Source organism: Danio rerio, chromosome 15, assembly GCF_049306965.1.
Source record: "Danio rerio strain Tuebingen ecotype United States chromosome 15, GRCz12tu, whole genome shotgun sequence".
In the NCBI taxonomy this organism is placed as follows: Eukaryota; Metazoa; Chordata; class Actinopteri; order Cypriniformes; family Danionidae; genus Danio; species Danio rerio.
Genome location: NC_133190.1, coordinates 37,530,900 through 37,546,107, shown reverse-complemented (window position 1 = coordinate 37,546,107; position 15,208 = coordinate 37,530,900). Strand labels below are relative to the sequence as shown.

Here is a 15,208-nt window from a genome sequence, read left to right as displayed (position 1 = left end):
TTTCTAATGTTATGTTTAAAGTTTATTGTTACACATAGATTTATGTTATAATAATAATTAGTTGTGTATTTGTATGCAACCGTTACATATTGACATTTTTTTTTTACTTATTAGAGAATGAAATACAGTTATATTATATCTAACATAATTACGTAAAAGCTAATTTATTTAACACTGGAATTTATAATGTAACTAAATTAACTTACTTTTTCTACTGTGAATTACCAAAGCACTTATAGGAAATATAATTTAAATTTTTTATTTTATTATTTTATTTTTATTTTTAAATATTCTTTTCTGGATTAAAAAGTAAATAAATGAGCAAATAAAAAGTGGATCATCAATATTAGACTATATGATATTTAAATGGATAATAGTGACAATTATTTTGTCTTGGCTTTGCAGGAGGAGATCGAGGCATGCTGTGAACTTCTACAGGAGAGATGTAGACGACTGGGTTCAAAGATATCTGAGCTTCTTGTTCTGCCCATCTATGCCAACCTGCCCTCAGACATGCAAGCCAAGATCTTCAACCCCACTCCGCCTGGAGCACGCAAAGTAAGACCCGCATAACCTTAGCCTGCCAGCAGGGGGTAGCATGTATGTACAAGTCTGCACATATTTGAGTCAAAATATGGGTCTTTTTAAAGGTGTTTAGTTACCAGTATAACGGTGTAAGTAATTTAATAAGCACATTAAGTATTATTAAGTATTTAAGTAATGTGCGTTGAAAACCAAATGTCAAAATATGGATAAAAAATAATGTTCAGTGGAATTTTCACGTCAGTTTATAAACTGACTGTATTTAATAAAATATATAAAAGAATTGCGGTAATTTTACTGAAATAAATGTGATTTTTAAATGCTATACACCAAAAAACTACAAGAAAAACTAGCTATTTTAGAGATAACTGCAATCTAGCAAAGTTGAAAGCTTTAAAAGGACAATTTATTTGTATTTTTGCTATTTGATTCTCAAAAAGAGTCTTTTAATATGATACAACTGTTCTAAAGTGACCTGACAGGATTATTTTGGGACAAACTATTGTTGCACTTAATGATCTTTTAAAGGGTTTACCCTTTAGAGTTTAGACCTTCAGAGTTTCTTCTGAATCAAATTGATGGTAAAATGTGTCAAAGATAAACCTGTGATTTTAAAAATGTCATCTAATTCATTATATGATGTGCTGAATAATCTAATTAATTGCACTTAAATAACAAAAGATCTGCTTTTACTGGCTTTTTTATCCCTTGGTTTGGGACTAGTGGAGCTGTGCATCGATGGATTTGCTCTTCAGTGTTTGAACTTTCAGTAGTGATAATTAAACCACACTAAACTAAACTAAACTGAACTTCAATTCTGATAACTGGACTGACACCGTTTCAATTTACTAGAACTTCTATGTTCAGCTGCTTTGACACAATCTACACTGTTAAAGCGCTATACAAATCAAGATGAATTAAATTGAATTGAATTACAAGCTTATGTCTTATTCTACAGCTCAGTGTGGAGTCAGGGTGTAGGTAAAATATTTAATTTGGGCATAAAATTCACTGTTCAGTATATTTTTGGGTGTTTAAGCCACCGTTTGGTTAATTTTCAGTATGGTTTAAGAAAATGCAGAATTTCAAATTGCTCGTCTTTTTTATTATTATTAACATTTGTGAATATCAATAGGTTTTTGACCCGTTTACTTGGTAGTTCAGACATTCTTGATACACCAGGACTGTCTTTTTTTCCAAGAACACGAAATTACACGTTTAGCTTCCAGTAAACATAAAAAAGGAATCCCCTACAAGGCTAACTTTTTTACTCTGTAGCCAGTGCTCCCAACTTCCAATATTTAGGAGCACCAAAAAAATTTAGGAGCACCAGAAATTTTTTTTAGAAGAACCCACCAAAAATCAATTAGGACTAACAAAAACCAGAAACAACTATCTAACTAATGCTGAGATGACATTGATATTTGTGTGCAATAATTCCAAAATGTATGTCTAATCATTATAGATATTAATGATGATGAAAATGAAAATAATAGAAACAATGAATTACATTTCTCATCATCATGCTGCCTTGAATGTGCTTAAATGTGAGTTATCTGCTATAAAAAGTCTGTTACTTTATGAAAAATAAATGAAGCATTGCAGTAAGAATTATTTATTTTGAACTATTGTTTTTATATGCATGTCAATTTAATAAATAACATTTCAGCTACAAAACAAACAAAAGATTTTAATAAATCATTCAATTCAATGCTGAAAGCTGCAAAACAGTCATCAGTAACTAAATAGAAATATAATATACATCTCAATAAAGAACGGACAAAAGAAAGTAAGAAAAGTCTCACTTCACTCTTTAAAAGTTTTGTTTTCAGTTTGTGTCAATTTGAATGTTCAGTCTGAGCTGATCTTCATTTTTCTGTGTTTGTGGAAAGCAGGCGTGTCAGTCAGACCAATATATAAGCAGGCAGAGCAGGATTCTCGCGATGACCAGCAGCGCAATACCGCTCTTTGTTATGAGCCGCAGATTCAGTGTAAACTTAGTAAAGGCGAGCTTCTTTGGCGATGATGTATATACAATGTTAGGTTTTACATTACATTACAGCGGACATTTTCGCTGAACACGCAGTGAATGCAACGCATCAAGATTCAGGGACCTTCTCCGAAAACACTCGATTGATCTCGGCTGGCAGATCAACATTCACCACATGTCAATACCGCTCTCATCTGCGCCTCAACTTTAGGTGGGGTTTGTAAACTTGGGTGCTTTTCACTCTTCAGCCATTTGCATTTCCTGTGGTTATTAAAGCTCCCTCCCTGTCATTTAACAGCGGAAAGCCTTGAGTGATTGATAGCTAATATGAACTAATATAGCGGTAGGGAAGAGCGATTCAGCATGTTTTTAGAAAAAATCTAGACTGGTCGCACTACACCCATTATATGCAGTCGCACAAATGCTCCCAAATATATTATGAGGTCGCATAGATTATTTTCGTGTGCATATGCGACCAAAATAGTCACAATTTCGAGCCCTGCCCTAAATGTAAACTGTGGCTTGGAGAAATTGCCTCTGTTACATTTGGAGCAAATTAGATGGTATTTGAAAACTAAACTTGAACAATTTGACAAAATTTTGAATGCTTTTAACTGTTACCTTGAAAAAAAACCTCTCATCATAATGCATCATTTCTGTAATGTTTTAATATGCTTTTTCATCATACTTTGTTGTTCAAACAGATCTTTGTTACAAGTTTGCTTGTTATGTGGGTGGAGTTTTTTATTTTTAAAAATAATTTTCATGTTGTTTTTCCTTTTTAAATGTATTTTCTTATTTTATGTATAAACAGAATTCTTGTCTTCTTCAATAAAACTTATTTGACAAAACAAAAAAAAAAAGTTTCCAGTAAACATGAAAAACGAACAGCAATATTTTATGTTTAGTCACATAAAAAGTTTAATAAACAAATATGCAATATACACAAGCTGGGATCAAAAGGGATTACTTACTAATGATTTGACTTTCAGTATTTTACACAAAAACATTCCTGTTTTGGTGTGTGTTTTTAATAATGTATTTATTTTAATAATGTGTTTATTTTTTGTACTCCAGGTTGTAGTGGCCACAAATATCGCAGAGACATCTCTCACCATCGACGGCATCATCTATGTGATCGATCCGGGATTTTGCAAGCAAAAGAGCTACAATGCAAAAACAGGAATGGAGTCTCTCATTGTCACTCCTTGTTCACGGGTAAGAAAATGGAATTATCCAGACACAATTATCTTTTAATTACCTAAATATATCATATAAAGATATATATCCAGACACTTTTTCTGGTTGTATATTTTTAATCAGACATGTTCACTTTTTATTTATGTAAAATAGCTCTAATCTTGATCCATGTGTACAGGAAATATTGACATAAGTTTGCGTCACTATTTTAAATCTTTATGCTATGGTGAACTTTTGTGTTTAATATGTTGTTTTATATGAATATTTTAAGGGTAATGTTTAAAAAGGTGTCTTCTGGAGTAATTTTAGAATATTTATTATTAATTAAACCAAAAGATTACACATAACTTGTTTTAGTGTTGTTGTATGTTTTTTTTTGTGCAATAAATGTTTATTAGGAAAATCGATATGATTGCATTTCATTCATTCATTAATTTTCCTATGGCTTAGCCCCTTTATTCATCAGGGGTCACCACAGCAGTATAAACTGTCAACTTATCTAGTATATGTTTTACACAGCAGATGACTTTCCAGCTGCAACCCATCCATACACACTTATTCACACACATACACTACAGCCAACTTAGTTTATTCAATTCACCCTGATTGCATGTTATATATTGTACATTTATCATAGGTTTTGCTGTGAATAAAGCCAATGCTTTGCTGATAAGCCATTAAAACATGAATAAATATATGTTGCTTTAAATGTGAATTAATAGTGAGTGATGTGTTTTATTATGATGCAGGCCTCAGCCAATCAGAGAGCTGGCCGTGCAGGCAGAGTGGCTGCTGGGAAATGTTTTCGGCTGTACACTGCCTGGGCGTTTAAACATGAGATGGAGGAGACCACTGTTCCTGAGATCCAGAGAACAAACCTGGGCAATGTGGTTCTGCTGCTCAAAAGTCTTGGTAAGAACGAATGAATTAGTTTTTTTTTTTCATGTGTGTGAATAGGAGTAAAACATACCTGAAATATTAAGACACATAAGCAGTATTTAGATATGCATGAATACCATTTCATTTAATACAAAACATTTAATACTTAAAAGTACCTGAATTTAAAACATATGGATTCAAGGCATAGAAGGCACTTAAGATCAAACATAGATCCTTGAAAGTGCTTGAAATAAATATGAAATTAAATTTGTTTGTGGTTTTACTTTAACAACTGTGATCAATTTAAAATCGAATCTCTATTAATAACGCTGACAAACAACCACATTTCATCAATATTTCAGAAACCGCATTTCAGTATCACTTGTATTGAATTCAACAAATTTCTTTAAAGTTCTTTAAAAAGGACTTTTTTAAACTTTACTCTGACGTTTTTTATGCAAATTTATATGCAAATAAAATGTTAAGTACAGTAAGGACTTTCATGACGCTACATATTCAGGGGTGTGAATTACAAGGGTGCTTTATTCAAAATGAATGACGCTTTAAAAAGTCCCTGAAAGTCTGTTCGGAAAAATGTGGGAATCCTGTTTTAAAGACAGTTTTTTTTAACAAGTATGTAAAAATTAGGACAGTTGTGTAGTAAAGTTGTAAAACTATTTTATGCAAGAAAAGTTTGAGATTTCAGTCTGACAAAAAGAAGTCATATTTTATCATGTGACTTTTGGCTGAGAATTGTTAGAGGATCATTTTTAGCTGATGTGATGCACCTGGTAAAATATGTGTGGACTGACTTCATAGACTTAAAAAAAAGTTACTTATGTTGTTTATTTACTGTATTTAATTGATCAAAAAACAATATAAATTGTAAATGTATGAAATATTTTCACAAAGTAATGGTTTTCTAATTTAATATATTGTCATTAATAATATATTCTTTTGATAGACTACATATTTGACCTCATTAGTCATCAGTGTCGCATGAATTTTTACAATTCATTTGAATATTAGGATTTAGTGGTTATGACATATTACTTAGTATCAACAGGGTATCCGTGGAGTCTTAAAGTCTTACTTTTCAAAAAACTAATTTTAGACCTTAAAGTCTTAAACTTTTTATTAAAACTTTTTTAAAAAAAAAGTTAATTTAATTTAATTTAATTTTTTTTATTTTAAAAAAAAAAAATTTTATTAAAAAAAAAATACACAATTCCTCATGATAATAACAGCAATATAGCCCCTTACATAGACTTCCACTTACATAAAAACTATTCACTGGAGTAAGTGTGAGTAGACATAATATTTAGAAATAGGCATGAAACTTAAGGTATTAAAACAGAAACCCATTAAGTTGAATAGGAGTCATTTAGACCAAAAGCAAACAACGATATATTTTTAATTATTTGAGTAGTTTTCTTCATAAAAAAAATACTTTTAACAATGTTAAACTAAGTTTTTTTTTAACATAATGTGTCAAAACAACTGCAGTTTTCTTGTTTTGATGAAAATGTTTTTCTTGTTTTGATTTGATGAAACTTGCAGAAACCCAGATCAGTTTTTAAAATGTATGTGCATCTATATTTAAATGGTTTACATGCAAATCTCCAATTACAGTGAGCATTTTTCTTAGCCCCTTACGTTTGTGTTCAGTTATTTCACATTGAAAGTGATGAAATGACTTAATCTAGACATAGGATTTTGCATCTGAACTCTTCATATTTTTGTGAACTCCTTTCTTTTTTCTACAAAATGTAATACTTAAAAATTATAATGAATTTACTGTCACTTTTAATAATATAAATACATCCCTGCTAAAGATTTATACTGTCACCCATCAAGGATACAGTATAATGATGACAACGTCTGAATGCTAAAAGTACATCTAATATAATCACCCCAGACTAGCTGGTTTTAATGACCTAGAAAGTTAGCTCTGAATGACATACACACATGCTTACGTGTCCAAATACTTGGTGGTGTCATTGTACTAAAGTATTAATGTTACATGCCTTTGTAGTTATTTTTATCTTGATGGATCGTGTCAGTTTTAGTAATTGAATTGTTCACGCATGTGTAAAAAGATCTGACCCTCGTTCTTTTTCTGAAATCAAACACACATTGTGTACATAAGATCTAATGTGTTTTTTTCCTTCATCTCTGCTGCAGGCATAAATGACCTGATTCATTTTGACTTCATGGATCCTCCTCCTCATGAAACTCTGGTGTTGGCTTTGGAGCAGCTCTATGCTTTAGGCGCCCTCAATCACCTCGGCGAACTCACTAAGGTGCGATTAAAAAAAACACACACATTAAAACGCTTTTATAGCCATATAATTATTCTGTATTAGATTGTGGTTTCAAAAAACATGTGGTTTTCTAAAACCTTATGAACTTGGTTCACTCAGAATTGTGTTTACTATAAAAAAAGACATAGACGGGTGGGTGTCAATCAGGTCAAGCCATTACAATGAACTGTTCAACACAGCATATTAAATAGAAACAGATTATTGATTGGGACATCAATTCTTTTCAAGAACTGGAATTATTTTCAAGAGCTGTCCCTTCCTTATAGGATTGAGTTGTAGAACTAACTAGCTCGTCTTAAGCCCTGTTCACAGTGACTACGTTTACATGAACATCCATAATTCGATTTTATTGCGTTTAAGACAATACTCTAAGAGTCTACCATGTAAACAGAGATTTTTATTAATTTAATTATCTTAAGGTCATAATTGAACTAAAGAGAAATCAAATTTAGACGTGTGGAGTATGCTGATTTTAGTCGCATTATTGAAGTGCAGTACAGGCATGTAAACACCTTAATCGAACTATTACCGTCATGTAGGACTTTTTGTCGCGTTTTGCAACAGGATAGTCCACAAACACACCCACATGGCTGTTTGACTCTCTACCCCTCTCTGTGGTCTGCACCTACCCAGTCAGTGCAGACCACAGACACCTGCATTGTGAAATGCGAAGGCTTTTTTTCTACCATTCAGCATGCGGTATGAACTTCCATTTAAACAACACTCTTTCAGCAGTTCATAGTTGCATCCAATATCTCGCTTGTCACAGGGGTGTGCATGAAATGTTCGTGAATGAAAGTGAAAATGCCAAACTGCAGCGAAAAATTAAAAATGAAACACCTGGAATTACATGCAACTTCGGAGGAAATGCGAATTGCGCCGTGACGCAATGATGCTAATCGAATTATGTGCTGTAACATGTAAAAAGGGATCATGAAAGTAACACTCAAAAAGCAACTCATGTAAACACCTTAGTCTTATTATTGTCTTAATTAGATTAAAGCAAATAAATTGATTACTGATGTCCATGTAAACGTAGTTGCTGTGAGATTTTAACCACGATTTTGTCATCTGAGTCAATTTTGGAAAATCCTAAATGATTCCTGAAATCCCAGGCTAAAATCTGTGATCTTTGATCGTTGGTTTGACATGTTTACAGACAGCCGCCTAATGCCCGTTGCAATCAGATTTTTCCTCAGATGAAGTTCTAGCAGTGTCAGAAGATTTCAGACTCCGAATTTGATGACGCAATCCGTGCGACAATTCAAATGACTGCGGGGAAATGTCAAACAGTTTTATCCTCCTGGTTTTGTCATTGAGACACGGCGTGTGCAATATTGCCGCTACAGATTGTTTACGTTTGCTGTGAGGAATCATTTCAGAATGCGGGATAGTGAATGTGTCACAGATGGATGAGGTCAAACTTCGGGGATGTTTTCTTTTGTTTTTGGCGCTATTACATTGTCGTTCAGTCTGACTTTATGACTGCTGAGATCTTATAGTGCGACATGGGAGCCATATTCGTGCACTCTGACATGCTACAATTGTTCAGGATTATAAAAAAATCGCACGGTGTGAGCTGGCCTTTATATGCAGATAGGTAAGCTTATCCTATACTATAGAATATGGTCCAACTGCTTAAAGGATTAGTTGACCTAGAACATTTAATTTCCTCACCATTTACTAACACTCAAGTGGTTCTTAACCGAATATCCAGACGTCACGCTTTCTTGAAATGTTTTAGGAAACTACTTAAGACTCATCTTTTTATTAAAGCATTTCATTTATGATTTATCACTGTCATTTTTAATGCAATTTGTAATTGTGCTTATTTATTGTTTATATTGATTATTGTGGTTTGTCTTATTTTTTTGTCTTCAGTGTTTGGCACTAGCTTAACTACATTTCTCAGTAGCGTGGCAATAGTGTCGCTACTTTCTAATTCCAATAATTTTTCAGTAGCGCAGTAGCATCCACAAAGCTAAATTTACAGATCGCAGACTAATAAGTGATGGCACTGACATTCACAGAGCTGTGAGGTCGGTGTCTATCAGGTGAGAGTAAATCCATATGATGGCGAGAAGGACAATTTCTTCTTCCTGTTTCGCTGTTGTTGACAATAAAATTTTTGGTGTGTTACTGCCACCTCTGGTTGGTGACATTGCCAACCAAATTAAGCTAACACAAGAAACTTGCTTGATGGAAAGATGATGACTGTGGGAGAGGAGTTATTTCTGAAGCAGGATTTTGTGGACTGGTTTAGCATAGGTTTTTTTAATGTGGAAAATGTTTGATTAATCACTTATGGAAATCTTCCAACGTCTAGCTTGTACCATCCAGGCCTTTGATCAATGTTAATGTCATCAAAGAAATTGGCTTGACACAAACAGAAAGCTGACAGGTCTGCTGCGCCAGTAACATGACTGAATGCACGTGCTTCAGTCCACTCATACTCATGCAGTGGATTATAAGAAAAATTCTGTTTGTTAGTTTTGATCTTTTTGACTACGCTATGGTCTCATCTTTTTTTCATCAACGATAATGTGCTTTTGTTTCATTTGATGAGCAGATGAGAGTTTTCAAAGTTTTAAGTCACTGTTACTAACACAGAAGACCTCTTTGCAGGGCATCTGCTGGGTTTTAAAAAGTCTTAAAATGTCTTAAATTTTAGGCCTTAAAAAGTTGTGTTGTAGGTATTAAAACATTTTAAACAAGTCTTAATTTTCCTATGTCCATGAAAAGCTGCCCAATCTGTTATGTGATTGGAAAAACACATCCAATCACATAACATTTCGTCTCAATACAAGTTTTGACAAAAGTTTATTTAAATAGATAGACTCTCGTTACCAAAATGGTTTAATTATCTTTCTTACATTAACATTTGTTTTTAATGATTTTTTAATGTTTTAACTGGGCCATTAGAAGAAGAAGAAGAAAGTCTTTAATTTGACTTGAAACCTGTAGAAACCCTGTCTTTGTGTCAAGCTATGGGCAACTAATATTTGCCACCCTTATTTTCATTTCACAAAGTTAAAGGTTCACCCAAAACTGAAACCTCATTAACACGCCCTTTACTTGTTCCAAATCTTTTTGAGTTTCTTTCTTCTGTTAGACTGCAAATAAGATATTTTAAAAAATTCCTGTAAACCTGTAACCCGTGACTTCCATGGTAATTGTTTTTCTACTATTGAAGTCAATGGTTACAGGTTTTCAGCATTCTTCAAAATATCTTAATTTGTGTTCAATTAAAGAAAGAAGCTCTTAAAGCCACTTGATGGAGAGTAAAATAAGTACATTTTCATTTTTGCGTGAGCTATCTCTTTAAAACTGGCTTTGACCTGTTTTTGTTGTGTTTTAATAGCTTGGCCGAAGGATGGCTGAACTTCCTGTTGACCCGATGCTGAGTAAAATGATTCTGGCTTCTGAACAGTAAGTCTAATCTTTCAAAAAAACATCCTTAGTTTTCTTTTTTAGGGTGTCCGTAGAGATTTAAAAAGTATTAAAAGTCAATTTACAGAATTTAAAGCCCTTAAAAAGTCTTAAATGCTATTTTACAAGGTATTAAATTGTGTCAGTATGCTAAAGTTTGCCTGAATGTAATCTGCGTGTATCGGGATGCTGTGCAGTTTATGAAATCAATAAAATCCTGCTAGATTTGACATCACGCTGATTTTTTTTACTGCCGTAGCCAAGTAAACACAGTTATTCCTACTGTTATAGATGCTGATTTTTAAATAATATTTTAGTTTAGGATTAGTTTCTTACAATCAGTATTTAGTAAATACACTCACTGGCCACTTTATTTGGTACACCTTGGACCCCCTTATGCCTTCAGAACTGCCTTAACCATTTGTGGCATAGATTCAACAAGGTACTGGAAATATTTCTCAGGGATTTTGGTCCATATTGACATGATAGCATCACACAGTTGCTGCAGATTTGTCGGCTTCACATTCATGATAAGAATCTCTCACTCCACCACATCCCTGTGGACTGTGAAGGCCATTTGAGTACAGTGAACTCATAGTCATGTTCATAGTCTGAGATGATTCACGCTTTTATGACATGGTGCGTGATCCTGCTGGAAGTAGCCATCAGAAGATGGGTACACTATGGTCATAAAGGGATAGACATGGTCAGTAACAATACTCAGGTAGGCTGTGGCGTTGACACAATGCTTAATTGGTACTAATGGGCACAAAGAGTGCCAAGAAAATATCCCCAACACCATTACAACACCACCACCAGCCTGAAACGAAACGAAACGAAAGGAAGGATGGACCCATGTTTTCATGTTGTTAATGCCAAATTTTTCACCCTACTATCAGAATGTCGCAGCAGAAATGGAGACTCATCAGACCAGGCAATGTTTTTCCAATCTTCAGTTGTCCAATTTTGGAGACCCTGTGCACATTGTAGCCTCAATTTCCAGTTCTTACCTGTTCTTAATTTTTTTGTCTTGTTTCTAGTCCAAATATCTAAAAAATCTAAAATCAATAAGAATTTTCTAGACAAGCAAAACATAATGTCTTGTTTTCAGAAATAATATGCCAATATTAAGTGAGTTTGTCCTTAAAACAAGCTAAATAATCTGCCATAGGGTAAGCAAAATAATCTCATGTCAAAAGGAAAAACAAGATTATTTTGCTTACCCCATTGGCAGATTATTTTGCTTGTTGAATTTTTAGATGTTTGGACAAAAGCCAAAAAGTAAAAAATCATTTTTTGCAGTGCAGGAGTGGCACCCGGTGTGGTCTTCTGCTGCTGTAGCCCATCCGCCTCAAGGTTGGACGTGTTGTGCATTCACAGATTCTCTTTTGCATACCTCAGTTGTAATGAGTTATTTGAGTTACTGTTACCTTTCTATCAGCTTGAACAAGTCTGGTCATTAGAAATTTGCGTTAACAAGCAGTTGTGCAGGTGTACCTAATAAAGTGGCCGGTGTGTGTATATTGTAATTAAAAATGTTTGCTAATGCTACCGGTTGCAACCTAAAGTGGTGATGAGGTCTTAAATGTATGGTAAGAGTCTTTAAAATGGTCCTGAAAGGTATTAAATTTCACTCTGATTTCTGTATGTACCCTGTTTTCGTTGGTCATTGATTGCTTATTGATCTGTCTCTCTGTAGATATAAGTGCTCTGAGGAGGTGTTGACCATTGCGGCCATGCTGTCAGTAAACAACTCCATCTTCTACCGGCCCAAGGACAAAGTGGTCCATGCCGACAACGCTCGGATGAACTTTGTGGTACCAGGAGGAGATCACCTAGTGCTGCTTAATGTATATACACAGGTGTGTTTATGAGTGTGGCGCTCGAATCAGAAGTCAATCTGATAGCTGAGGCTTCGCACGTTTTTTATGACCTGCCAAGTGTGTAAAGTGATCCATTTTGTTATTGTCAATCTCATTTAGTGTGACTTCCTTATGGGAGACGTGCAGCAGGCAGATAGTCAAACAGGTTCTGCAAGATCGTGCAGGCATGTGTGGGTACATGTAGATGCTGTGGCAGGAAGTTCTTGTCTTGAACAAATATAACTCTGGAATGAACAGCCTTTTGTGAGAACGATTGAAAAGTCAATTCCAGCACAGCATTTGGGCACTCAGATGTAAATCAGTAAACTACAGAATTGCTCAATGAGTGATGCTATAGATCAGTTTGTTTATTACAGTTGAATTATTCTATGGTCTGTTAAATTCTTGATTCCCATTGGCTGGAAGTTAAAATTCAATAGTTTTATTTGTTTAAGTTAAAACGGTTTAATCATTAATAAAAGGTAGTTTCAGTCAGTTTTGCTCACAGTTAATAATAATAAAATAAATCCCCTAGCCTCAAATGTTAGTAGAGACCATAGTAACTCACTGACAGTTGCCTACTTGCTGTGTGCTAAAGGATTTTAGATACAATTCGTAGAGCAGGGATCACCAAACCGTCCTGCAGATTTTAGCTCCAGCCTTAATCAAACACACCTAAACAAGCTAATCAAGGTCTTACTAGGTATACTTGAAACACTCAAGCAGGTGTGTTGAGGCAAGTTGGAGCTAACTCTGCAGGGCACCAGACCTCCAGGAACGAGATTGGTGATCCCTGTCGTAGAGACTCCACTTCATTTTTGTTTGCCTCAGCGTCTTGCATTTAAAATCCTTTAACGCACTCCAAATGACAAATCAATGATTGATTATCCCTGACTCATTTGATCCTAATTGTGTTTGACTTTTGAATCTCACACAAGTTTGTCTTACAGTCAGTTGAAGCTTTGAAACTCACCTATGCTTATTTTTGTTTTATATACAGGGTGTCCGCGGGGTCTTAAAAAGTATTAAAAGTTGATAAATCAATTATGAGAAAATTAAGGCCCTTAAAAGGTATTTAAAAATGTTAATCGCGTTTTTATGAGGTCTTAAATTTTGTTCAAGCGTTGTCCAAAGTGTTTGACTGCAAAAAAGCATAACTATATTTATTTTTCCCCTAATATTAACAACTGTGTGGGCGTTGAGCTGCTACCAATGGAGGAGCAGAAGCCACGTTTTCTCCACCGTAAACATTTATTACTCAGACAGAAATAAACAAAATAATATCTAGATATATAGTTGAGGACATGCTACTGTTATCTCTCACATTGTCCCACAACAACATTAAAATATTGTAGATTTGTGTACAAGGTTATGTTTAATTTATATTCATTTGACTTTAGATTTTTTTAAAGTAACACAATAGTTACTTTACCTAGTAATTAGTTACTTTTATAATTATGTAGCTCAGTTACTACTTGTGAGAAGTAACTATAGCTAATAACTTTTTTAAAGGAACATGCCCAACACTGCTCATAAATATTTGTGGCTGAATCAGTAAAAGAAAGTGAAAAATGGGTTCATAAGAGTCTGTGATCATGCATGTTATTGTTGCCATGAAAAAAAATGTGTTTATTTTCTGTCTTTCTCTGTCAGTGGGTCGAAAGCGGTTACTCTACTCAGTGGTGCTTTGAAAACTTCATTCAGTTTCGCTCCATGAAGAGAGCTCGAGATGTCCGAGATCAGCTGGAGGGGTTGATGGACAGGATCGAGGTGGAGCTGTGCAGCTCCAATGGCGACAGCATGCCCATTCGCAAGGTGATTTCCTCATTTACCTTTACATTGCTTCCTTTTACACATTTCCTCCATTGATATTGTGGTTAAAGCCTGCTTTGCATGTGATTATTATCTTAACTTTATGGTACCTGGAGTTTAGCGTTGTAGACTGATGTTTTGAGACACTTTCACTTATTGGTCTGAAGATGTGGCAAAAAAGATTGAAGCAGAATTGATAGAGCTTAAATCATTCTATGGCACCAGAGTTTTTGGTCTAGGTTACAGCTTTTGATGATTGTTGAGCAATGATGTCATATTTAAACAAATTTAAAAAGGGGATTACAGTTTGAAGGGAATCAATGTCTTGCATATATTTGTTTTTTAGTACTTCCTGATCGGAAAGAGACTTTTGTGGTGCTATGAATCATCAGTATTTAAATACATGTGTTTGACATTAGAACATTTCTGCAGGGAGACAAACACAGTAGCTGAATGCGTACATATATGTTGACTGTGTGTTGCTCTGTTAAGCAGATGCATTACTGTTTTTAAAGGTGTTTGGAATTGATGAATCATGTTAGGTGACTAAGAATAATTCCTGGCATGAGTAACAACAATGTGCACAAATCCAACTTGACTGATTTCAGCCTCAATGGAAGAAAAGGGTGGACCATTCAGATACAATGAATCAGGCTTATGTACACATTTGACTAAAGAATTCCACAATTGACCAATCAGAATCAACAATTTTAGAACGCTGTACATATTTGATTATAGAATGCTACAATCAGCCAGTCAGATTCAAGGATTACAGAGAACTGTACACATTTGATCATAGAATCCACAATTGACCAATCAGCATTAAGTATTTCAGTGCACGGCACATATTTGACTATAGAATGCTACAATTGGCCAATTAGTATTAAGTATTTCAGCGCACTGTAAAAATTTGGCTATAGAATGCCACAATCGACCAATCAGAATCAAGGATTTCTGAGAACTGTACAAATTGGACTATAGAATGCCACAATTGACCAATCAGAATTAAGGATTTCAGAGAACTGTACATATTTGACTATAGAATGCTACAGCTGACCAATCAGAATCAAGGATTTCAGAGCACTGCACCTATTTGACTATAGAATGCCACAATTAACCAATGAGACTTAAGTATTTCAGAGAAGTGTTTAATGAACTTATACATTACA

At 34.3% G+C, this 15,208-nt stretch overlaps 1 protein-coding gene across 4 annotated transcripts in view; it reads left to right on the top strand.

Moving 5' to 3' along the window:
• dhx16 (DEAH (Asp-Glu-Ala-His) box polypeptide 16) overlaps window positions 1-15,208 on the top strand; it is a 33,918-nt gene that overhangs the window by 16,425 nt on the left and 2,285 nt on the right. For all 4 annotated transcript variants that reach the window (XM_073922793.1, XM_073922792.1, XM_068213477.2 and 1 more), the window contains 7 exon segments: window positions 406-558; window positions 3,611-3,751; window positions 4,483-4,645; window positions 6,797-6,915; window positions 10,298-10,365; window positions 12,065-12,227; window positions 13,881-14,042. In XM_073922793.1, the coding sequence (XP_073778894.1) occupies window positions 406-558; window positions 3,611-3,751; window positions 4,483-4,645; window positions 6,797-6,915; window positions 10,298-10,365; window positions 12,065-12,227; window positions 13,881-14,042 (969 nt within the window).